Source organism: Alexandromys fortis, unplaced genomic scaffold (genome assembly GCF_014885135.2).
Source record: "Alexandromys fortis isolate MF-2015 unplaced genomic scaffold, M_Fortis_MF-2015_v1.1 scaffold_5, whole genome shotgun sequence".
Taxonomy (NCBI): domain Eukaryota; kingdom Metazoa; phylum Chordata; class Mammalia; order Rodentia; family Cricetidae; genus Alexandromys; species Alexandromys fortis.
In genome coordinates, this window is record NW_026067924.1 from 18,092,223 (window position 1) to 18,119,188 (window position 26,966).

General features: G+C 43.8%; 1 protein-coding gene across 3 annotated transcripts in view; it reads right to left on the reverse strand.

Moving 5' to 3' along the window:
* Elmo1 (engulfment and cell motility 1) overlaps nucleotides 1–26,966 on the reverse strand; it is a 513,908-nt gene that overhangs the window by 228,843 nt on the left and 258,099 nt on the right. For all 3 annotated transcript variants that reach the window (XM_050142466.1, XM_050142465.1, XM_050142467.1), the window contains exon 15: nucleotides 3,231–3,339. In XM_050142466.1, coding sequence (XP_049998423.1) covers nucleotides 3,231–3,339 — 109 coding nt within the window. The remainder of the gene's footprint in view (nucleotides 1–3,230; nucleotides 3,340–26,966) is intronic.

Here is a 26,966-nt window from a genome sequence, read left to right on the forward strand (position 1 = left end):
CATGTGTATATTTAAGCTACCTAAAGAGAAAATGTTCACATACGTTTGGTATCTGTAATTTAATGTGTTTGCATTAGATACAAAAATTATAATTGGCACTTTCAAACTAGATTTCTTCAAGAGACCTAAAATTAAAAATAAGGATAAATAATTTCAGAAAATTAACTCTATTTATGAGCATCCTTTTGCCCCTACCCATTAGATTTTTAATCAGACACTTCTTCTAGTTTCAGAATTGGTTAACATAGTTAAACTGACCATGGTTTTCAAGGTCAGTTAGTCGCACAAATCTGAGAAGTTCTCAGAACTGTGAACTTAGGCGTAAGAAAGGGGAGGGAAGCAAACAAACCAAGAAGAAATGAATTTGCATGTGAAACTAATTTGCCTTAGAAGAAAAATAGGTATCTCCGTCAACATAAGGGTGCATTCAAATTTGTTTTTCATATTAGTAACTTATTTAATATGGCACTGGGCAAAAGGCAATCCATTTTAAAAAAGCAATTTTCCTCTTTCCATGGGGTGTTTTATCATTTGATGTCGAGCACTCAATCAGAGTACAGCCATCCTTTCATATTTTATGAGCAGAAAACAACTTAGTTGGGCATGTCTCACTTCACAGAAGTAAAAACACTCTGTGAGCCTTGAAAGATGCCCAGAATGGCCCTTGCAACATGATGGCTAGCAGGAGGCCAAATTGGAAAGTTAAACTCGAAACGATCAAAATATTGGAAAAATTGTTCTGTATCACAAATAGGCGTTATTTTAAAAACATAATAAATTTAAAATCACAGGATGAGTTATTTCAGTCCCAGCTCATCTTTTCACTTTCTGAAGTTTAAGAAAATTCTGGAAGTTCCTGGGGGAGAGAGGCCCTTTCTGCTTCAACCATAGCTGCAGTATGCAACACATTACAAATGTTCGGTAGATTTTTTACTGAGCAAATGCATACAAGTATCCTTATGTTTGGCGAAGGGACCATAGCACCACTCTGTCACTCAAGTCCAGCCTCCACGCAGAGGCAGCTCGAGGACCTGCAGGGCGACCTGAAGAGAACGCCAAGGACTTTTCTTCATCAGAAGCTGGGAGACAGAAGACGAGCAGCTGCGTTACTGTGCCGCGTCCATGAGCTATTTCCCTTCATCTCTGTACCCTGTTACCTCAGTTCACAGGACTGCGGTCCCTTCATTATCCTGACTGTAATGGCAAGATCAAATTCACACTGCCAGAGGCCAAAACCTGTGACATCCTCCAACTCCATCTCATGCACAGGCACCAGACAGAAACTCGTGAGATGGCTGGCGACCTCAGACTACTGCCACCTTGGTTCCTCTCCCTTACCAGGATGGCCCCACTGACGGAAAGGCCAGGTTTCCAGGTCACATCAGGCCCACAAGAGCCGTATCCACAACCCACTCCAGAATCCGACCATGCCTCCCGAGCCAGTCCCTCCAGGTTGAGTATTAGGCCTCTCACAGGCTCGCCACACTGACATTTCTGTATTGCAGTTACAAAGCCAAGACAGTACTTAAGTCTTCATCCCCAAACGCTGCCATTCTAGGAGTTCTGTTCTGGGGACTGTGAATGGCTAGAGCAGCACAATGACCCGGGTGAGTCATTACCAGATACAGAATTCAGCTCCTCTGCACTGCTAACATCTCTTTCCCTGCCACCAGGCCACTCTTCTGGCAGACTAATGACATCAGAGCAAAGCAGAAAGTGGTGCCGGGAACATCACAGCACAAGGGTACTCCTCCTGTTTCCCAACATATGGTATTAGGAAGATGGAAAGGGTGGGTAAAAGAGGCAACGTAATTGAGTAACTTGAACACAGAAAGCCTGGTGCCTCTACATTTTCTAGAAATGGAAGGATTCAGAGGGCCTTATTAGTAAGTGACTTTAAATAGTCCCCTCCATGAAACTGAGATAAATACTAGATCGTTATCAGATGGAGAGACTCCAAGGGGATTGTTTGATTAGGGCTTACATTCTTAAGCTGAACAAACAGTAAGGGATATCAAAGACAACAGTCTCAATTAGGGAAGAGGCAGACACCTTATATCAGGGATCCCTAAGGGCTGCAACCTCAACACTCAGTGAAGAGCACAAATTAACAGACCGCCCTGGCTTGACTGTCCCCATCCCAATGCAATTCCTCAGTACTGTAGCCTCGTAAGCAATGACCTTCGCTGGCAGTTCTATGCCAACGTTGACTTCTTTACCTAACTGGCAGCCAATGGTCCAATAACTTAACTTTTTAGTTTTTCCTTTATTAATTCCTAAATTTCCTCAACATTATCTATATCTTGCTCTCAAATGTAAATAAAACATAACCCCCTTTTCAATTTAATCACAAGCCCCTTCCCATTAATTACGCTACACCATTATCTTAAGCCCTCAAAGCTGGTGGTCACATATCTATACTTTTCACAATAGAATCACATACCACCTCCAAAATTTTCCTGATATAAGCAGTCTTCTCTAGTACTAGTGTTATTAAGCCTGAGAGGAAGGATTCATCCGTGTGCTCCAGTTCTGTGGATGGGAGAAGTGAGAATTGGCTGCTCAAGGAGACTTGGCATAGGCAAGGACAATGGAAGGAGATTAAGTCATATCTGCCTTCATGTTAAAGCTAAAGTACACCAATGAGCCAACAGGCAAGGATATTATTATCTCTCTTCTTGGATGTCCTCTTAGAAAGTTAGTCATGTAAGAAAAAGAGCCCAAAGCGTATTTCTAGCCAACTTTTCATTTTCAGACACCCATTTTCTTCAATAAGTCTTTCTTTTTAGAGTAAATATTCCCCACAACTGAAACACTGGTAGCAAAGAGAATTTCATTACAGTATTCAATTCTTCTTTATAGGAAAAAATTGTTTCAAAAGAAAGCAAAGGAAATGGTCTCAAGAAGCCTAAGAAGTAGAATGCAAGGAAACAGTCCACAACAGATGTTCTACCTAGCCGAAAGTGAGGCACATGGGACATGCACTAATTTTTATAATATCGGAGCCTCTGACCCAATACCCACCAAGTCCTCTCTTCCTGTAGCCTTTAATGTTTCTATACAAAACAGACATTTAGAAATACACACACACACACAGGACACCTGAGCCAGAGAATGGACCTATGGTAATGGCATGTGAAGGTCGGCACTCTGGGAAGTCATCTCATGGGTAGGGGAAGCTCGGTGCCTGCCGACCTTTACACCCACGGGGCACATGCACCCTTACTTACGCAGCTCGCCCACTTTCAGGATCTCGCACAGCATCTTGGTCAGTTCTATACTGCTGCGGCCGAAGGGACACTCGTGCTTGTCCTCCCGGCTGCTGTTCTCAAGCACAATCTGTGTGGAGAAGAGGAAAGTAGTCAGAGAAGGTCAGAGAAGATTCTGTGACCAAGCACATCAAGACTCTTAGCTTACTCCAATAAAGATGTAAGGAGAATCACCCCGACCTATGGGGCCTTCAACCAATGAATGTTGAGGCCAGGACTAAGAGAGCACAGTGAATATAGAACCTAAGACTTTGCTATTTCTCAAGCCTCCTACAGCCCTCTGACCTTCAGGAAGAGGTTTTGCTTGGCTCGTTGGTTTTCATTTGCACAGAGGTGCCTGTGAAGAATTTTTCAAGACAAAACAGTACAGATTTACTACTTAAGTGACAGGGCATCATTCTTGTCTCTTATGCCGTTTCTCTTTCTAAGGAACAGCAAGCTTGTACAACTTCAATGTCAACATTTTCATGGCTTATTTCCTGTTAAAACATCCATATTTTTGCATAGTCTCACTGAAGCATGTCTGGGGAACACGTGAAGAGGATCAACCACAGTACTTCCCTGAGACTTCCCCAGTTAAATGAATGGTTTATTTTTCTTGTCAACTTGATTGGATTATAAACTATCTGAGCTCAGGGACACACAACTCTGCGTGTCATAAAGGCATTTCCAGAAACAATTACTGGAGTCAAATGTGGGGGACAAGTGTCCACACAGGCCCTAACAAAGCGTTTTGAATAAAAGTTCCCAACACACAAACACAGAGTCAGACACGGCTTACTAATCCCACAGTCTCTTGGGTAGGCTATGGTGCTACAGAGATAAGGAGTCCAGCTGCTGCCCGAGGGCTTAAGCCAGCCAGCGCCATGTGTAGAGTCATGGGGTGGCTTAAAGCTTGGCTCACATGCTCAGAGAAGGCTGCAGGTACAGAGTAAAGCAGTCCATACCAAAAGAATTTCTAAACAGACATAGCAAAAAATGGGGATAGCAAGTCATAGAAAAACCAAACAGTTTAAAAAGAATAAAGTCTTAGCATGACGGTGGTGGCTCACACCTTTAATCGCAGCACTCGGCAGGCAGAGACAGCCAGATCTCTGTGAGTTTGAGGCCAACCAAGTCTACAAGAGCTAGGTAGTTCCAGGACAGGCTCCAGAGCTACAAAGAAACCCTGTCTCAAAAAAATCAACCAACCAACCAATAAATAAAGTCTTTAAAAAAAAAACTGTAAAGTATTAAAAAAAAAAGATAAGCACATAGGGTGGAAAATACAAAGGGCATCTGGATCCTATACGGTGCATTGTTGACTTTGAATTTCTTTAATGCTGATGAGCGAATGGCAGCTGCTGAGAGACATTGGATTATTGAAGGGACTGCTGAATGAAGCCAGCTTATATACTTCAGAGATGTCTTAGCTTCTAAATGCAGGTAAATGTGTTGCATTGGGGGAGAGGTTATGCTTTTGTTTCCACAAGAGACAAAAAGCTATGTATTCCTCCAAATTTAATAGAGATCAGATTTAATTAGGGGAGAACTCTGAGGATCTTGGCTATAGACATGAGGAAAAAAGTAAAAAATAAATAAATAAATAAGAGAATAAATACCTACAAAAAAGGTAACATACATGCTGATCCCTCTGCATGGGAAGAGCTCTCAGACTGGGTAAGATATAATAAATCTTGTTGGCTATAGAGTCCTCATGACTTATTATTACATGCTATTTATTCATATGGCATGAGTGTAGGTTTTATTATAAAGTTCAAGCAAACTTAAAAAGTTAACAGATGACTTTTACCTGCTCAAACATAACACAAAAATGTCATCCTTGGGATCTGGCCGGCAGGACAGAGAAAAACTCTCTGTATATCACATCACGAGGCTGCTCTAATCAGTGGGCAGAATTTTTTTTTTTTTTTTTTTTGCATCTAAATATTTTTATTTTTATTTTTTTTTAAATTTATTAAAGATTTCTGTCTCTTCCCCACCGCCGCCTCCCCTTTCCCTCCCCCTCCCCCAATCAAGTCCCCCTCCCTTGTCAGCCCAAAGAGCAATCAGGGTTCTCTGCCCTGTGGGAAGTCCAAGGACCACCCTCCTCCATCCAAGTCTCGTAAGGTGAGCATCCAAACTGCCTAGGCTCCCACAAAGCCAATACGTGCAGTAGGCTCAAAAACCCATTGCCATTGTTCTTGAGATCTCAGTAGCCCTCATTGTCCGCTATGTTCAGTGAGACCGGTTTTAACCCAGGCTTTTTCAGACCCAGGCCAGCTGGCCTTGGTGAATTCCCGATAGAACATCCCCATTGTCTCAGTGTGTGGGTGCACCCTTCGCGGTCCTGAGTTCCTTGCTCGTGCTCTCTCTCCTTCTGCTCCTGATTTGGACCTTGAGATTTCTGTCCGGTGCTCCAATGTGGGTCTCTGTCTCTGTCTCCTTTCATCGCCTGATGAAGGTTAATATTCAGGCGGATGCCTATATGTTTTTCTTTGGGTTCTCCTTCTTATTTAGCTTCTTAGATTTCTTGATAATACCAAAAGAGAACAGTATTTTTAAAGGTGGTGAGATGAAGTGGGAGTGTAAATGTGGGCTATATCTGTCCCTGGATGCTTCCTGTATTCTCTTTTCTCCTCTCCTTGCCCGCTATGATGTTACCTACTTTGCTTTGATATGTCTCTGACCCCATGATGGCCTGACACCTGTGCAGCCATAAGTCAAAATAAAAAGCTATGTTTCCTTCAGTTCTTTCTGTCAGACAGTAGGCAAGTCACAGTGACAAGAATAGAAACTAATGTAACGGGGAAAGCTGGCCTCCCCACGCTGACAGCATCCATGGGTAAGAGCTAAAGAATTATATGGATGCTAGTGACAGAGAAGGTAAAAACAGAGGGAACGTCTGTGAGCCCAGGTCTCCTATTCTTCATGTAGAGGATACTTCCCTGGAGTCAGAGCTTGGCCTCTCAGTCCATCTTCTGAAAGTCTGCTTTTCATAAGAAATTCTCCTGTCTCCTATAGCTAGCTCAAAATGATCTCACTACTTAGACCTAAGGGAACCATTTTTTACACGGATAGAACAAAAACAGAACACCCCAGCTCTCCAAAGTAAATAAAATCCAAAGTCAGATGTCAACAAAGCAATAATACTTGAGGAGGCTGCTTACTTCACACACACACACACACACACACACAGACACACAACCACATTATACACATCTGAAGCTATGGTTGGAACTCTTCCTGTGTAAGGCCAGACTCCTATCCCCCTCACTGCCATTCCTCTCTAGATGCTGGCCTCCCAGGAGAATCTACAAGGATGCTGTGCAGTGTGTGTTTCAGGTTCTCCTTTGCTATAGTTTGGAGATGGTCTTTGTGTGGGCCCTTTCCCCCAGCCAGGCTGTGCTGAAATTTAATCCCCACTGTGAGGGGTTAGGACAGGTTAAAGTTTAGGGGAGGGGCCTATGGTGAGTGATCTGGTTCAGATCAGGTCATCAGGGCAATATCCATGACTGAATACTGATAGTTTTATAAAGGAGGTAGGAAAAATAGACAGATAAAAAGACACTAGAGGGAGTATAGGTGTGTGTGTGTGTGTGTGTGTGTGTGTGTGTGTGTGTGTGTATGCATGTGTGCTTCATGGCTATTGCCAGGTTATATGTCCTGCACACCTCAGGACTTTTGCCAGCAAAACAACCATCACCATACATGGGGCCTTGGCCTTTTAGTCCCAGAACTGTCAGCCAAAATGAATCTCTTTCCTTTGGAGCTACTCATGCTCAGACATTTTGTTATAATAGCACAAAGCAGATGAAGGCACCACTCTAGACCATGAACTCTTTGGTGTCAGGGATAAGGACTTTATTCATTTTGCCACCAGTATTAATCGAGCACCTATGCGCTCCCAGGAAGATGGCTGGACATCATCGGATAGGGAACAAGGTGGAAAAGGGCCCTGACTTCACTATGAATGCATTCTGATAAGAAGAAAGGTGAAAAGCTAAGATGCAGTTCCTACCCACCACACATGCCGTGAAGAGACGAAGCCTGGGAGTCTGTGTCAACAGGTCAAGGATGCTTCCCTGGCTGTTGAGAGACAGGGCCTAGATCTGTGAGCAGGAGAAGTTCCCAAGTAGAACTATCATGGTCACATCCCTTGAGGTAAGTAGGTGTCAGGAACACCAGGTCTGGCCTACAGAGTGAGGGGCCTGGATCTGTAGGGAGGCATCTGGAGCACAGAACCCAAACAGACCAGGCTGGAGCAGAGTGGCCATGGGAACGCAGATGACAGGAGAGGCACAGGCAAGAGGATGCAAGTGATCAGGGCAATCTGAAAGGAGGGAGACCAAGGCTGACTTATCTCTGCACACAAGACCACTGCCAAGAGCACAATGATGTGGACTCTCAGGGCAGGGTCCTTCCAGACACGGTCATCTCCTGAGTCCTTGATGCCTGGCTCCCTGGCCAGGGGATGCCGTCAACCGTCTCCCCAGACCTCATGCCTAACTCCCCACGTCTTTTGACAGACTTCTTTCCGGTTCAAAGCAGGGATTCCAGATTGAAGAGAACGGCTGCACTCCCATCAATCAGAAAACCTTGTTTCTCTTTTTAAAAAAAAAAAAATGTATCTGAGAGAACAGATCAGGGAGCAAAGTGAATCTCCCGATAATGAGGAAACAAACTGAAGAAAACAGCAAGCCGAGCAGACAGAAGGCAAAGGCAGAGACAGGTAGCTCACGTCCAGCTCCCGGCTCCCAGCGAGCACATTACCTTGTATTTCATATTAACATCCTATTAACATTTCATGAGTGCATCAATATTTAATGAGGACGTGATCCGCATACACAGGGTAGAATTACTGCAGCCAATAAACGCTCAGGAAACATTTCCAAGGCACGGTTTATTAGTAGGCACTAAATGAAGCAGTAATCTAAGTAATCAATATGTAAATCACTCGGAGAAGCCCTTCTCTTTCCTTCTTCAATGCATCATCTACCTTCTCATATTTACCTGCCCCAGGAAAAACAAACCTTTATTCCCGATTCGTGTAGTCAAGGCAGGCAGAGTCTTTAAAGTTCCTTGTTCGAGTGTTAAGGTAGGAAATTTTACTGGAATAATTTAGAAATTATTATCACAACTATTACTAATGAGGTTTTAGCACAATGAGAGACCCTATGGGGAAGTAGCTTTCATTTTTTAAACACACTTCTATAACTAGACCCAGCTTCAATATTTTGAAATAAGCCCCGTCTGCCTGAGTCAGTTATAAAAGCTCCATTTGGAAATATCAGTGCACGCTTTTTCATCTTTATTTTTCTCCTTTACTGTTAAATTATACTCTGGGACTGTGTCTTAGTTACGCTTTCTACTGCTGTGATGAAACACCATGGGGACGAAAGGGTTTATTTTGTTTATTCGTCCCTCATCATCCAAGGCAGTCAAGACAGGAACTTGGAAGCGGGAGCGGATACAGAGGCCATGGAGGGGAGCTCCTCACTCGCTTGTTCCTTGTGACTTGCTTCTTATAGCACCAAAGCCCATCAGCTCTAATGTGGAACTATCCACAGCTGGCTGGGCCTTCTCATGTTAATCACTAAGGACATATCAGTTAGATACGGCGGCACATGCCTTTGATCCCAGCACTTGGGAGACAGAGGTCGAAAAATCTCTAAATTCGAGGCTAGCATGGTCTACAGAGGGAGCTCCAGCCAGAGCTGCACAGAGAAACCCTTTTCAGAAAAACAGATAAAACCAAATAAATCTACACTGGAGTGTTAGGTAGACGCTCCTTCAGTTGAAGCTCTTTTCTCTCAGACAACTCTAGTTTCTGTCAAGTTGACTTAAAACTATACAGCACAGACAGAAACCAAAATTAGAGTCTAAATGTTTTACTTACTTTAGTTTGCATTATGTGGGAGGGGGTGCATTAAGTGAACATGAGTGCAATGCTCAGGAAGGCCAGAAGAGGGCACTAGATTCCCCCAGAATTGGAGCTGTAGGAAGCTGTGAGGCACCTAAGTGGATGCTGGGACCTGAACTCAGATCCTCTGCAAGAGTGGGGTTAGCTTCCAAAAAGTGAAAGCTTAAAAATCACAGTTATGGACTATCTCAGAAAATGTCACATACCAAAAAAAAAGTTACAATTGTCTGTATGTTTTACAAATAAGAACACTGGATACCTGTTTAATATTAAATGAACTTTATACAATATATAATATTTTGTAGTTTTCAGACTGTCTTTCCTGTTGTCTATCAACTGGTCCCCAACATGTCCACAGGACTAATGAATGTGTTAACTTATAATATCCTCTCAAGACTGTCGGGATGACAGCAAGACGTGAGTTCTCAGATCATAGCTAGCCTCTGTCCAGCATGGAGTTCAATTTTTAAAAGTGCTAACTGGGTGTGGTAATACAAGCTGCCTGTGATCCCAGCACTCAGGAGCCTTAGGCAGGGGTATTTTGAGTTCAAAGCCTGTGTGGGCTACACAGTTAGACACTATCTCAAACAGCAACAATTTTTTTTTTCTTTTTAATCTTCCATTACCAAATCTCTCCCAGCCCCATACACTGGCTTCACACACCTGCAATGAAAGTGGACTTAGCTCAATTAGGCTAAGGGAAGTATCTCTCCCAGCCCCGTAAGAATATACACTGATTTCACACACCTGGCATGAAAGTCAGTGGATTTAGGTGGATTTAGCTCATTAGGCTAAGAGAAGGAGTGTGTGGTGTGTGTGGTGTGTGTGTATGTGTGTGTGTGTGTGTGTGTCTGTCTGTCTGTCTGTCTTTCTGTTTCTGTATCTCAGTAAAACAGCTCCAGGAACTGCAGTCCCCCTAAAATAGACACAGCTCACTAAGTTGCTGTGGTATCCCTGCAGGTTTCCACACACTCCACAACCCCATGGCATGCTTAGAACACCTGGTTTTTCAAACCTGTTGCAGATGGGGGATCCATTTGTCTTGGGCCTGAGTAAAGAAAGGGGCTGCATGCTCACTACCAAGCAGCCTCACAATTCAGACAGACAGGACTGCTCACACACGCCTTTGTTTTCAGAATCCCTTTGCTGATCAGCACTCACACACTTACTTCCACCACCCATGCCCCCCAGGCTCTAACCACTGCTAAGTACAATAGGTTCAGGGTTCTTGAGGCCAGCCCTGGAGTTAGCCCCTTGGCTATTAGTGTCCTTAATCACCACTGTTTTTTTTTTCCCCTCCTACTCTCGATCTTCTTTCTGTTGCTTTAGCTCTAACTGAAGGTGTGAGAAGGCACGGTTCTGTTCCCACTGGCCCTGAGGACAGCTTGGAAGGTCTGATTCTGCTGTCTCCAAAGAGGAGGGACTGTCAGTACTGCCCGATTCTGACACAGGACCAAGCCAATGGAGCTGCTACTAACCCAAGGGGGCTTGTACATGACACTGTACCTCCAAGGTCTACAGATACCTATTCTACAACACCCACCTTACCGGTATGCTGTGCCTGTGACGTTACTTCATGGAGTCAGGATTCGCTCTCTACTGCACTCCACCTTCTTATCCCTCTGTGGTCCTTGGCCAGCATCTCATGCAACAGATTTACCAGCAACTGAACTAAACTCAGAGCTCTAAAAAGATTACCTCTCTGGTGACAGGCCTCTGGGGACACATGACAGCAAGCCGGAAGCCTTCTTGTTCTTCTAGTATAGGGGTCTAGAGATCTGGTTGGGTTCTCACCCACTTACACTGCAGGTGCAGGCAAGGAAGTCTTATGCCCTATTTCAGCCGGAATCCACCCAGAGATACAAGGTGGAGCATCACAAAGATGAACAAGGAACCAGAACAAGTCCCCCCATGGCACCCAGCTTCTGGCATTGAAATCCTAATATTAATTATGGAAAGCCACACTGAAACACTTACTCTTAGAACTGTTAGTGACATGAAAACACACACACATACACACACATACACACTGTAATACCCATCTTCTGCCTAGATACAGAAACACCTGTGTCATCCCATAATAAACCAAGAAGTAAATTAAAATCTTGACTTGTAGCAATCAGCTTTCACATACCCCCAACACAAGGGGTGTTTTTGCAATAATAACAATATCAGCAGACACCGTGGATAATGTTAGATTATGCCTCCAACACCAGATTCCTACAAGGCCAGAGAGGAAGCAACTTGTCCTCTCTAGAAAAGGATCAGCAGCCAGGCAAGAATACCTTTCTTCTCACCCTCAGTGAAATAATGATTGCTCCTCAGAAAGTCAAAGACAATTGCTCAGAGGAGCCCAGGGTCACCTCATTGAGACTGTACAAAAGGTTAACTGTGATCATGAATCCTAAGCAAGTTCATGGGATTAAACAAACATTCCAAGTCCTAAAAGGAGAGTTTGAAGCGGGAAAAATAAGAGTTCTGTAATTGTAGAAGGCGTTCATGCAGGCCAGCGCACCCCAGCAAGTCAGAACCTGGGCTGAGAGCCTGCTGGAGTCACACGGCCACCAGATCTGCAGGTGAGGGAGTGAGGCTCCAGAGAAAAGACACCTAACAGAAAAAAAAATGCCTTGAGAATTCAGGCAAGACAGCAACAAAAGATAAGCATCCACTCCAGAGCTGTTCTCCCAGACCTTGCTCCAAGAGCTTTGCCTGGTTACCTCCTTTCACTCACAGGCTACGTAACTGAAGTATGACATCACCCCACTTCACAGATGGGGACACCTGCAAAGAGATGCTCTAGCAACCACAGGAGCTCTTGCTCTGGGTGGTTAACATCTGTATTTCCGAAACAGGCTTACGACTCAAGGGCAAAGTGGTCTCAAAAGATGAGAGTACACAACACGCAGCTGCTGCGCACACTGTTCACTACAGCAAAACTAGGCTGGGTGGGACAAACACTGGCTCTGACTTAGATGGTTCTCATCAATTTCCTGTAGCTGTCTTTAGAACAGTCGTTCATAAACTCCAGTGTGTGCCAGATCTGCTGGCAGCCTGGTTTAACAGAGAGGTACTGCCTGCTGCCTGTGAGACTCCATGGCATTGGTTAGACCAGAACCCAAGAAAATATGCAAGCCAGGAAAATAAACAATTAACTTTTGAGACACTGCTGGGAACAGGGACTATTAGAAGAACATGTAAGACATTATAATATAAAAATATTTTTAGCAGTATAGTCCTAAAGACAAAAACAAAACCTACCTGAGTCTCAATTTGCTATTTAAAATTTACAGGCAACTGTACAGGGCAGAAAGTCTATGAATAAAGCCTATAATGTCCGGACTGAAACTCAACAAAGTGAGAAACAGCCAAGGTAAGAGCAAGTGTAGCTAACAGCCAGGGCAAGGTGTTCCCAGTGCAGAGTGTCCAGAAGGTTTAGGAGCTGTATCTGAGGGCAAGAGAACGATACAACGCAGGCAAGAAAGGAAGAGAATTCATGAGAGATCAGACTGGTGAAAAAGCAAAAGCAGCAAATACACACAGGGAATGGAGATAAATAACAATCTAGACAAATGAGAAAAATGGAATAAAATCCAGTTAATGAAGTAAAAATGCATTTAGCATGGAATTAGGCAGTTGCACATACCAAGGCGTAATAAAGGCCATAAATAAAAGATGGCAAGGAATCGACTGGGTAATGGTGTGGTAATTAAAGCCTGGAGGTTCATAATAGACCTCGAATTGAACATTAATCAGCCAAGAAGAAACACTCCCTGCACTTTGGTACAGTGCAACGAAAGCCAGACATGTGGAACACATGAAGCAATCACAGCACTCGCTGTTGGCCCTCCCGTGTGAACAAGGTGTGGGGGGGGCGGGGGGATAACAGCGCTGATAATGGGAAAAGATGTGTCTCTGTGTGTCCACTGACCCCAACATCAACGAGGAAAGCCAACAAATGGACTCTTCCGACCACCTGAAAGTTAACAGTAGCAGAGGCATTGCTGCTTTTCCTCCGGAGAGCTGGGCTTCGATGCTTCTCCATGTCTCCCCTTAGATATGACTCAAATGGCAACTATTCAATAAATCTTTCCATAACCCCTTCCTCTAAAAATCTACAGTTCTTTCTAGTTCTTTTCCTAGAATATTACTCACGTTGGAATTCCAACGTGCCCAGTTGGAATGAAGATATATGCATTGGCTTTCTTGCTGGGATCAAAGCCTTGACAGGGCTAGCTCAGCCATGAATTCCTCACACCGGCAGAGCGGTGGGATTAGCAGGCCCTTGCTAACACAGCTACTGAGCAAGTGAGTGGTGCAAAGGAGAACAGTTCTAGCCGTGCAGGGAAGCATAGGCCCTGACATTCACAAGGAACTCCACTACACTCGATCTCTACATGACCTCCCAGAACTTGCTCTTTCTGTGCGTTCACTGTATCTTAACCACAGTGAGATGCGACCATCTTCCTGACCTCTGCCTTCCACAGTCTGCCTTCTCTTTCACCTGTGTTGCGTGCCTGGGCCGCAGACCTCCAATCTTCCTCTTCGTCATGAGCCTGCCTCGGGGCTCTGGTGTCACTTAGCAGGGTACATGTCTACAGACTGCATCCAAGCTCTGAAGCAAAATATTCATGGAAGCCGCTGTACTGCCTGTCTGTGTCTGTTGTGCTCCCAGGGGTGCTGTTCAGGGTAGAAGAAGGACTTCAGAAGCAGGTCCTAACCTGGTCAAAGCCTACACTGCAAAGGCCTGCTCTTGCCTATTGAGCTCAACCTTCTTTGTGGATGGTGAGGAGAGAAACGTTTACATAAGGCTGGAATGTGCGGAGATGTCCTAGCTGTGGGTTTCTGGGAAACACTTGGCCAGTGTTTGCTATAAATGGTCCCTGTAAATGCTGAGTGGGAAGCAGAACAAGACACGAGATGATGGGGAGCCAGCTCCCACGCCAAGGAGGTGTCCCCAACACGTCCCACCTGCTGCCTCCACAGTAGCACCCAACCACCCACAAAGGTTACCATGGGAATCACAGTGAGCGAGGTTGCAGCAGTCACAGTCTGTGACTGGACACTCAGACACTGATCCCCCGCAGCGCGGCCCCTGTTCTAGCGGGAAATCGCCCCTGTGCGCACTCTGCTTTCCTGGCCTAAAGAATGGCTTTTCGGGTAAATAGTGAAAACACTCAGGAAATTCCCGAGGAATGGGGCTAGTAAGGAGATTTCTCCTAATTCCTCTATTAGGATGGGAATTTCTGACGCTGGATATGAATGGGAAGAGAGTACAGCAGACTAAGGAAATGGCACCTGTGGCTTTCCCAGGAAGCAACTTAAATGCCCTCAGGAAAGAACCCCGTATCTTCAATCTGCCACACACTGGCATCACAGACAGGTGGTCTGCTTTTGACTCCTGAGAAGCCAAGGAAATTGAGAGTGTAGATACTGAGATACTAGGTAAGGCAAGCATCTCAGACTCATATATCAAAGTGGCTTCAATGTTTTTCAGATCCTTTCTTTAAAGACTCACCAAAAATAAATACATTTATTAAAAAAAATGGAAAAATTCAAAATTGTGGTTAAGCCTGCCACCATGGCAAAGGGGTCACACTGCCCGATGGGCATTCATTTATTCAGCACAGGATATGGGATTTGCTGTTTCCCACAGGCCTGAGGTCAGGTCCTGCCCCCGCCGACACTCCTCACCTGTGCAGCTCACCAGAGCCTAGGGAGAGCATTCTCCCACAGCACTTACATGCTGCTAATGCCTTGCCACTCATGCCTCAGCCATGGGAGAGCCCCGCCTGCTCGTCAGGGCCCATTCCCTCTTCTGTGCTTGTGCAAGGGTCCTGTGGTACAGGAGCATCACAGTTCAAAAGCTAAAAGATCAGCCAGGCTACTTTCCCTGTGGTTGGTAATAGCAACTTTATAGACAGATGCTCTAAGGGTTAATCATGCTTGTCAGCTTGGCCAGAATCAACTAAAAAACAAGCTACTGAGCACATCGGTGTGGGAGTTTCTTATGTTAACTGAAGTGGAAACACCTACCCTAAATCTGGGCACCGTTCTCCAGTGGCAGTCCAGACAAGAGGTCCAAGGGAAACACTTCTGTTCTTTGCCTTCTTTTCATGGTACCTCACTGGCAGGTTCATCTACTCTGTTGTTACTGCTTCTGCTCTTTCTTCTTTACTGGTCATAACCCAGATTCTCTGGGCTCCACACTTGGACTGAAGGCCAGTGGGAATATGTTTAAAAATACATGAAAATACTGCCCATGAATTATGATTTTATACTAAAGTTTAGTATCTTGCGTTGTATTAATGCAGGACAAAATCTGATTAAAATTAGGGTTAATATAAAAATAAAATTACCTGGCAAGGTCACACACTCCTAGGTATAACAGGTCTGTCTACTGCACAGTTCCTAAGGCAGGAGAGCTACTTCTAACCAATATAATGCGATTTGGGGCACTATTACCATCTAAATTTGATAGCACCAATACAAAATGACTTCTGATTTGTCAGGCAGGTGGTGATACTGGCTGGCCTAGTATTATACGGTCATATGAATACAATTCAAAAATGGAAATCAGCAGTGAGTCACCCAAGTATGAGTGCCAGAATATCTGGGGCAAGGTCATCTTGCAGCCCGCTCTCTCTTTGGTCCCCGTGCCAAGACAGACGCGGGCCAGAAGGGCAGGTGCAGTCAGGAGAATACTGTGTCTACTGCTCCCTTCCTGAGGGTAAATTCCGCCAGGAGGCATGACACCAGAACTTTCTGGAAGGGCCCTGCCACTGATTTGGGCACTCATTTATGAAGAATAAAAACAAGAGCTAAGTTCCTACTCTGGGCTGCAATGATGACACTGGCAGCTGAGATCCTCTCTCCTTACTCTCCCCCATGGGGCTTCCAGGTTCGTGAGGGAATGGAATGAGCAAGAAATATTAATGCCAGGGGGTGGGGAGGGCACAGCAGGCCTGTAGAGGAGGAGTGGACAGAAAGCAAAGGGGTGGAAATTCTATGGAAGTCTCTGCCAGCAGAGGAAGCGGGGGAGTGACCTCCATGTCTAACTAACGGACGTCCAAGAGAAAAAGTCAGAAGAAGGCCCATTGTGCAGAGCCAGCGGCACCCACAAGGTCAGCAAGCCTGCTATAGAGAGGACTCTGCCTCTCCATCATATCTAGCAGCCCTAAGACTCTGAGCAGATGACTACATCTGAAGAAAAGACTAGTGAGGCCTGGGGGAGGCAGAGGCAGGCAGGTCTCTGTGAGTTCAAGGCCAGCCTGATCTACAAGAGCTAGTTCTAGGTCAGGCTCCAAAGCTACAGAGAAACCCTGTCTCAAAAACAAACAAACAAAAAAGACTAGTGAACAAGCAATCGAGAGGGATGCGGGCAAGAGCTTGAGCATCAGACATTAGTCCTGGTGCTCTTACAAGGCCCGACACTGGGATGGACCTTCCCTGAGGGATGACTATGCAGGGAAGCAACAAGAGGGCAACTATCTATACACCAGTAACAGAGAGGGACCTCAGGAGAAACTGCCCCTGTTGACACCTTGATCCTACCCTACCAACCTCGGAGCTGTGAGGAAACAAATCCCTGTAGTTTAAGCCATCCAGCCTGGGATTATTTAGGTATGTGAGCTCCAACTGATGAATACAAAGTAGCAGTGTCTGGAGTTGAGTGGGACAGAAGCAGAGGACACAAAAACAGAGCCACGAAATGTTGCTGTGACCCCTAACATCCCCCATCAGAGGGAGGAGGGAAGACTCAGGAAGTAACTAAACCTCAGGCTACTGGGAAAGGTGAAAGATAAAAATCCTGTCACCCACGATGGCAGGAGGGAACAACTGCAAAGAAAGAGGATTCTGACCGGTCCAAATGTCTGCACATCATGCAGACAGCTCCAGGGCTGCAGCTTCCATGAGTCATTCCCCATGTAGGAATGAGCTTCTTGGTGATACAGTTGCCTTTGAGTACCATCAGTGCTCCTGTAAATAACCAATCACCCCTATTCCTATAAACAACTCCAAGTTTACTAGCTTACCACATCGGACGTTAGTAGAGTCTATGCTGGTATTGGTTCCCCACCTTGGGTGAGTAGACTCCCCAAAGGTCTGTTGTCTCCCCAAGGAAAGGCACACAAGAGATGTAAGTAAGATGTAAGTAGTAGGTGTCCTAGACGGTACTTTGCATCAGAAGGGAACCACTTAGGGTTGTGACAGGGCAGGGATGCTTTGGCCAAGCTTGGAAGGATCTCACGGTATCTTAACAGTGTGATTAACATGGCGTGAGCAGATGAGGGGAGGGAAGCTGGCAGCAGCTAGAGCCGGCTAGTGAGTTGTTAACAGGACTGTAGGAGAGAGAGCTGACATGATGCATTATTTTAGCAGTGTGTGAGTGTGTGTGTGTGTGTGTGTGTGTGTGTAAAAGCAGGCTGTGAACATTGTCTGAGAGTAAAGTCAACAGGCCTTGCTGGTGATGTTCAGCTTACACTCCTCATTGCAATGAAGAATAACCTTAAGCCAGAGATTTCCAAGTCACTGGGAAAGTAGAGCAAAGCAAAGCACATCCACTTCCAGGACACGAGTGCCAAGGAGGTTTAGCTAAGCCAAAATCCTGCAGGAGGAACAGCTTCTACAATTTCACCATAGGAAAAAAAAAAAGAGAGAGAAGAAATATTAAAGCCCAAAGAAAGGAATAAAAGCAGGAGTAGAAATCTATGAAATTGAAAGCAAAATCAGGAGAGAAACCAAGGAAATCAAGTCGACTCTTAGTTACAATCAGGAACAATTTTAACATACTAAGGGAAGGAACAAAGATATAAAGCTAATTACAGACAGTGAATGTGAAAAAGGAGCCTATGCTGCAGAATGCGTGGACTTGATAACCAATTCCCACAGACAGCTCTATGCTCACACAGTCTATGTTCAGACAATTTAGAGGAAAGGACTAATTCCTTGAATGACATAATGCACCAAAACAGATCATCCAGGTATTTCCAGGTCTATTAAAGGAATTTAATCAATAACTAATAACCTCCCTAACCATAAAGCATCAGGCACAGATGGTTTCATGGGTGAATTTTATCAAACAGCTTAGGAATGATATGAACTGATTCCCTACAATTTATTCCAGAGGACAGAAGCAAAGGACTCCTTCCTAAACTCTCCTGTGAGGCCAGATCATCCTAACACCAAGGCCAAAGGAATGGCAAAGAAGAGACCAACAAATCTTTTAACATACATGCAAAATTTCTCCAGGAACATTTAACACAGAGAGCTGGGAACTCAATGCTCACACAGACAGCTGCATGCATATATTCATAGTGGTTTTATTCATAATTGTCCAAACTACAAATGAATCATGTTTGTCAATGAGTAAACAGTAAAACAAACTGTGCCATGGATCCATTGAACACTACATATATATATATATATATATATATATATATATACATTCTTGTTGCAGAGAACCTGCACCTTTAGAGAACTGTACCCAGTGCAGAAATCTAGCCCCAACACTAAATGTGCATGACTCCATCTATGTGACATTCTTTAAAATCACAAAATCACAGATATGGGCACCATGTTGGTGACTGTGATCGCCACAACGAAGAAAAGGATGGCAGTGGGGAAGAAGTGAACAGTTAAAGCGGTATAGCATGAGGGGGAAACAGCTCACCACTCCTGACTTTTGTGGTGATGCCAATTATACGCAAAGTGCATGCTATACAATGTATAGCGCAATGACATTGTATCAATAAAGGAACTACAAAACATTAAGTAGACTCTAACTATGAATAAAAAGAATTACACATCACAATTGAAAATCAATTGATATAAACCACAGCATTAACAAGTTCAAGATCTACTAATACCAATAAAAAAAAAAGCACTGAACAACATACAGCACCCATCCAATGACAAAATTCTCATGAACTTAAAACAGGAGGAAATTTTATCAGTTTTATAAAGAAAATCTATAAGAAAATAACAACAACAGCTAACATCATACATAAAGGTGGGACACCCATCACCTTTTTCTCAAGTCTAGATACAATACCCCTCCCCCCCACACACACACACTCCTATTCACTATCTTATTGGTAGCCCTAGGTAATTAAATAAGGTAATAATAAGAAAAACTGCCTCAGATTGGGAAGGAACAAACAATGTTGCACTTGTTTACAGATGACATGATTTCTCAAAGCAAAACTCCCTGCAGCTGCTAAGCAATTCCAGCAGGGGCTCGGGATAGCCATTATTCTATAGCCTAAAACTGTCCCCAACTGCAAAGGCCATCAATAGAAATAACAAAAAGTCAGGAAGGACTGTAGCCCCCCAATCTCTCTATGAAACCTTTCCCTCTCCAAGAAAGAAGCAGGAGTGGGTTTTTACTCTGAGCTCCTGCACTGCAACTACAATACAAGGCAGTAATGGATGCCGTGCAGGAGGAAGAAGCTACAAGCCCCAAGAGAGCTCTCTGCACAGGCCACACAGATGGGCATGCACTTGAAGGAAGGGGTTCATAATCACAGCAGAAAGAAGCAGGGCTTGTCACAAAGGAGAGATCCAACAAACCTTTAGTTACATCACCAAGTAAGAAAACAAAACAGACAACATGGAGGAATGATGTACAGAATTAAGAACCCAACTGGGCTTGAGGCAGAAAAACCACAGCAGCCCCTGAGAGGCAGCAGCTAATGCCAATAGGGCCATGAGGGTGGCAGCCACACATAGGCCTTCTTCTATAGCTTCGAATTCACAACGGACTTGAATTTGTAATGTGCCAAGAACATCTTTTTTTTTTTTTTTCCAGCAAACACACCAATAATTTAAAATCTACTGCTTCTGTTTGTTGCTGTAAGTTTAACCCAGGGCCTCCTACTTGGTAAAGGTATATAAGCACCATGCCAGTCCTTCCCAGGGCTTTAAAGTTGACTAGAAGACTCTGCATAAGTCAGTGAAAAACTCTGAAACTATATCTCAGCTTGGTCTGGAACGAAGAAAAACTAAATCAGAGACATAGCCATGTTGCAACAGAACTCCTGACATTTCAGACACTGAGAGGAGGGAGCAGGAAAGCAGGTGGGGCAGCAGGTGGCAGGTGGTCTAGGGAGGCCATATATCCATTGCATCCATCGGTGCAACTCTGCGTGTCTGTCCTCCTTCCCCAAGGACCAGTCCTCTGAAATAAGCCAGGCCCATGTTTAACAATGATCTCATCCTAAGGACTGAAGCATTCCATTCAAAGCTTTGGCTTTGGAAGTCAGAATTTGTGCTTTCCAGCCCAATTAGTAAACCTAATCACATGCATTCACACTCTCAAGGGGTCCCGATTGTTTGGCAGTAACAGCTTGCGGATTCACAATCAACGGAATTAATGCTGCTATTTTTAGGCTTGAAAAAAAAAAAAAAAAAACCCTGTACATAAAAACAAGCCTCCAAACTATGGACCTTGATCAGAGAAAGAATAAAATAAGAAAATAAGCGGCAAAATAAAGTGTTTACATGAATTATTAGACAAAGAATCATTTTGTAAAGCCCCTGCAAGGCTCTGCCAAGGGGTCCTTGCTATTCTAAGCTGAATCTTTTCTCCGCATCACCTAGAAGGAAAATGTCACTCAAATAAAAAAGGTTCCTTTACACGAAACCGTGTGTTTAAGTGGCAACATATAATTTTATTTTAAAAAAAATTAGGAGCAATTGCTGCTGAAGCTACTTCGGGGACAAGGGGAGGGGAAGATCTGTCAGTGCTATGGGAACGAAAAAATGATGTTCCAGCAAGCTGTATTCCAATCATTTGCTTCATAGTTAAGTTTAATTACATATTACACACTGTCCTGTAATTATGCTGCTTGGAAAACTGCCAATTTCCCCCTTTGAAATGTGAAAAGTTCCTTAATTTACTTTGAAGAGTCAGCATCGCCCCCACCCGCACCCGCCCGAGCACAGGCACGCGGCCTACCGTAGGCCTACTACACTAGATCCCACTTCCCTGCAGGACGGGCTGGTGGACAGCAGCTAGCTTCGTTCTCTATTTCTTAGAGCCACCAGGTGCCTGATGGTGCTCACAGCTCCAGAACACAAGCCAGAAATTTTACCGAGTGGACAATGTTTTCTTTCCTTCCAAATTTACAGCAGGAGAAACTGTGAGGCACAATCGCTCCCAGTCCCCTTCCCTCCTCACAAGAGCCTGGCGTTAAGTCCTTTATTCTCAGAAAAGGAATGAACAGACAGGACAAGATGAAGTCCTGGTCTCACGGAGTTGCCTAGGTTGGAGAAGAGCAAACAGGGAAGGCTGAGAATCTGAGAAGTGACAAAGGGCACAGCCAGTGCAATCATACGAAGACCTCCCGGGTACCAGTAACAGGCTGAGAAGTTCAGTCAGCTGAAGAGGATTCTTATCAATGGCCACCAAGATACACAACACAGAAGTACCAAGAAGACACAGAAAGCAAGAAGAAGCCAAACAGAATAGATTAGGGAGTCTAGGTGACTCATTAACAGAGGGAGAATAAGAACTGCTTCCGGGGAAATCAAATTCTCTTTCCTCAGACTATGCCGGGCTAGTGGGGCAAAGAGCATCTGAAGGTTCACCTGAAGTATGCCTGAAAGTGCCACATAAATCTCCTAGCCCAGATTAACCAGATGTAACTGGTACAGCCACTCTGGAAATCAGTATGTGAATCCTCAGAAAACTAAAAATAAATTACTATATGACCCCTACCCACATGGCATACGCCCAAGGGACTCAGCATCGTATTCCACAGATACTCGCTTGGCCATCTTCATTGCAGCCCTATTCACAATTGCCAGAAAGGAAACCAACTCAAATGCCCTTTAGCAGGTGCATGCTAACAAAAATGGGATACACAAGCACAACAGGATGCTATCTCACTGCAGAGAAAAATAAAGACCACACACTTGGATCACTACACTTGGATTTAACCTGAAAACATCTTTCTTACAGTCGGGCTTGCCAAAAGAGGGTAGAAATTAAGTAGTCCTACCAAGATGCAACACCTAAAAGCCACAACGATGACAGGTCGAGATAAAGGTACAAGTAGTGGCACTCCCAAGTTAGTGGCAACCAACAGTTGTCTAATTGTATTCCAGGCTCACTCAACAGAAGGGAAACCTAACCAGCATCCCAGGGCTAGACCGCAGAAAAGAATCTACTCCTATCCCTTTGCTAGACCAGCATCATCCTAACTACATTCTAAATCTTAGCTATATACTCCGAGATAAATGTGGCCATCACACTCATCCAAGAGGCTCACTCTGCAGCACATGGAAACCATCACCGAAAACCTCAACTGGACTGAGTGCAGAGATCAACAGATCATGGGGAGCCCAGCCCCAGTAGATGTATCTCCATCACAGCTCCTGCTCTGTAGCTCAGGGAACATTCTGGAATCCAAGGCAGAAGGATTGCAAGAGGCAGACTATCAAGATGTCTGCTGTGAAACTGTATTGTTTATTGACTGATTGCATCGATCGCTACATTGTGTCCAGATGAGGTTTCCTGTGACGGTTCCCATGTGTTGTAGAGTAAAGCCTCTTTGATGAGGGGGATAGCTACATTTTGTGTTTTATACAGGTAAGTGTATATTCATATAGGTTTATGCACACACATTTATATGTAACAATAATCAAAGAAAATAAGCTATTAATTTGAGGGAGAGGAATATGGGAGAGGCTGGAGGGGGAAAGGAGAAGTGGTTATTATATTTTAATAAGAATACATTTAAAAATCATAAATTTTAAAAATTTAGCTCTGGTATATCTCTAGCTCTGTGACCCTGGGCAGGCTCTCGCTGTGTGTCAGTTCCCTCAAGCATAAATAGGGAAAGTACCAACTGCAGAACAGTATGGTGAGCAATTAATGAAGACCTTGCCGTTACCTCCCAGCAAGCTCAGTTATAAGTACGTGCTCGCTGTAATAACTGTGCAGGAGCTCTCCGTCACTGCTAGGAGGAAACTTGACGAGAGCATCCCTGCTAAAGTGAGGTGAGCCTCTATTGACAAAGCAGAGGGATATGTAGATAGAAGATGAGGTACAGAGTCACCTGGTCACCCCACACTGAGGAAGGGATCACAATGTTTTCCAAGACCCCAGAAGTGACACTTCTCATCTTTCTCATCCAGAGCACTCTGAGGTTTCTGTCTCAGTAGCCTCAGATCAGTATCCAACTACCTAGCCTCTCCCATCTTTCTCTTCTGTGCTTCTTCCTCCATCCCTCCCTTATTTACCTTCATTTATTTAGGTTTTTGAGACAGTGTCCCTAGCGGAGACCAGCCTTGAACTTGATCCACAGCTTCGTCCTCCCAAGTACTAGGATAGCAGGGATTTGCCACCATTCCTAGCCCTGCCGACTAAAAAGTATTGCTAGGGGGATACAGTGGAAAAATTCCACTTAATGTATTTTTAAATATAGATATACTTTACATAGTTCATTTCTGAAAAATATGGCTCTAATGAAAAGTGCCTTGAGAAACCCATTCTTAATTTGAGATATACATGGTTCCCTACAATCTCATACATAACATACTATCAATATTTTTGTTCTGATTTGGTATAATATTAAAAACATATATATGCACTGGCCTGCAACTATGTGAAACTAGTATAATTAATCTTATTTTTAAAAGATTTCTATATTCCTCATCAGGAAATTCATTATCGTCTGCTATAGTCACCTAGTGTCCCATGATATTGCAGTGGATAAAATGCTAGTCATAAACTAGGAAGTATGATAAAGCAAGAATTGCACAAGAATTGGAGGGTACTCCACCAAATTGCATACATTGATTATGCAAATTGTTTTCATAGACCAATTATACCTCGATTTAAAAAAAAAGGATTGCAGGTTATGTAAAGAACAAACCAGTGCCAGTATTAACTTTTCATTTTCATCCTGGAAGCCTCCAGATCTTATAAATCCTGTTGAGTAACACCTTTGCTGGTGAGAGTCTATAAATCAGTGAGGGAGCAGCTTCATTAGGGAACCATATTTACGATACAGCCCCCACAAGAACTGAGGCGGAACAATGAGTTAGGTCTGCTTTATTCCACACTGACCAACTGCCACCTGATTTCTTCAGAAAGTCGGGTCATTGTCTAAAGTCAGGTCACAGGAGGAAGCCCTCAATTAGTCCTCTGATATAGCTAAAAAAGATACTTCCAAAAGTTGTGAAGATTGACCTGTTCCACATAGTGTGAAAAACCTCACATTATCAAAGAGAGCTTCTACAACTTATTAGAGGGTTCCCAGTGCTGTGTACATCTAAAACCCCCTAAGGAGGCAAGGAATTTCCCAAATGGAAAGCAATTATTACTGTTGTGTGTGTGTGTGTGTGATTATTTCTTCTGTATAAGAGCTAAATCTTAGCTTTTATCCTTACCATCACATCTACTGCACATGGTAGCATGTCTGCTTGGTGTTTGATAATATTCGTGAATGAGACAATGAATGAATGATTGTAACACTCAAAAAAATAATATAGTGTGTTTTCTTCAACTTTCGTTTAGCATCTAAGGACATACACCTTACCCTGCCCCCAATAGCTTTTGTATTCTCTGGTAATATACAAGCAACTATAGAAGGATCTCACTTGCATGCATTTAGCTTTGATTGTTGCACATTTAAAACTCATCTAGTGTCTGTAAGGGTTGGGCTCATGCCTGAAAACAGGTTCTGAATATTTGGATTGCTTCTTCTTGTCATTTTTCATGTCACTGCTTTGAAACAAGGGATCAATCAAGAATTCTCTGCTACGACACTTTTACTGGGCGCTTTTGTTCCTTGAAATAACACTGTTTGGTGTTAATCAAATGTTTGATAATATGATGAAAGATTCATATCTGAAATCGTGGTGATTTCACCCCACACTCAGTGAGATGCTCAGATCTGTAATTCCTCCTCGGGTCTGTGCCCATCCAACTGTGGGGTAATTCAATTACATCTGCAACTTTCACTAGAACACAGTTACTGTAGTTTTATTCAAGTATTACATAAGAAACCTAGCCACCCATCAAGAAATTCATGTGGCAAACCAATATCTTTAGAAGTATGAAGGCCATGAATTTCAGATGAGGACGAAGAATAAAGCTAAGAAAATTCTGTTCTTTTTTCCTTAAGAAAGTTTTTCATGCACTACATTCTGATTATATTATTTCCCTTTCCCTAACTCCTCCTAGATATTTTCCACCTCCCTACACACTCAATTTCATGTTCCTTCTTTATTTCTTAAAAAAGAGAAAGCAAAAATGAAACAAACAGTAAGACAGCAAAAATATACCCAAACAAAATGAAAAAAAGCATATAAAAACAAACAAACAAACATGGACTCTATTTTGCAGTTCTTTAACTGCTTGATTAATAAGGAAATATTGGAAGGTACTAGGCACTAGACAGTGGGCCAATAGTTGGAAATGTAAATGAACTTCAGTGTCTGCTCACACAGTTTATTTTAGTCAATTCCAGGAGACACGAAGCACAGGTAAATATATTTAAAGCTATAAAAGGTCACAGGAATTCGATTTGAGTGTCCAAGGTGCAGGGTCAATAATATCCTCCAGGAAGAGGGCCAGGGGTTATCTAAAGACACGTTTTGCTTAGAGAGCTGTCCATCAGGCAGGTGGCATGAAACATTCAAACATAAGGGTGTTGCAAATACTTAGGCAGTATTTATAACTGCCTGGTTAATATGTGGCCTGCCATAGTTTTGTTTTGACAAAGGGTTAGGTGGTAGCTCAGAGGACAGAGAGAAAGGAATGGGTAGGGAGAGATAAAGGCACGGGGATGGTGTAGAAGGAGAGTTTAGCAGTCATACAGATGCACGGACTAGAGAGGGTGCGCATCCTTAAGAGGTGGAATACAAGGAACGCCAGGTCCTATGTGTTTCAGCTCTGCACCTCAAGCTCACTGTCTGTCTCACAGAAACACTCAGGTAGATGGTCAAAAGGCACAGATCAGGAAAAGGACAAAAAATTGGGGGTAGGGAGCTCTAAGTGGCCAAAGTCAGCACTGTCACTTAGGTCCCTCAAGCCCAATGTCCACCTCTTCTTTGGATAGCCAAATTTACTTTATCTGCAAGCAAATTGTTTCTCCCCACTGGTATGGCCTTACTGGAGGCAGTGCATCACTGAGAGTAAGCTTTGAGGTTTCAAAAGCTCACACCAGGCCCAGTCGCACTCTCGCTCTGCCTGCTGCATGCGGATCAGGATGAAAGGCTCTCGGTTACTGATCCTGCACCATGTCTGTCCACTTTCCACCATGATGATCGTGGACCAACCCTAAGTATCAACAGAAGGGCAAAGGGAAGGAAGGTCTGCAAAGTGATGGGAGTACACATGCAAGTGACCAAGGTTGCTAAGACAAAGGCAGGGACCTAGGGCAGAAGGCAAGACAACACCTAAGACCAAAATGATCATGGAAACATGAGAGAAGAGAAATGTCAAAAACAAAGGGAATAATGGTAGGGGTGGGGAAAAGAGGAAGAACACCACACTTCCCCTCCCTCCCCATTTTTTTCTCTTGATTATTTTTGAAACACAGTTTCTCTAAGAAACTGTCCTCACTGTCCTGGAACTCACTCTGTAGACCAGGCTGACATCAAACTCACAGAGACCCATCTGCCTCTGCCTATACCTCATCAGTTCTGGAATGAAAGGTGTGCACCACCACATTCAGTGCACACTTTCTCTTTTTAAACAAATCCCAACCACAAATCTGAGTGACAAAGAACATGAATGGCAAGGCTATATTCAAGTGCAGAAGATGAATCTATCAAATAATACA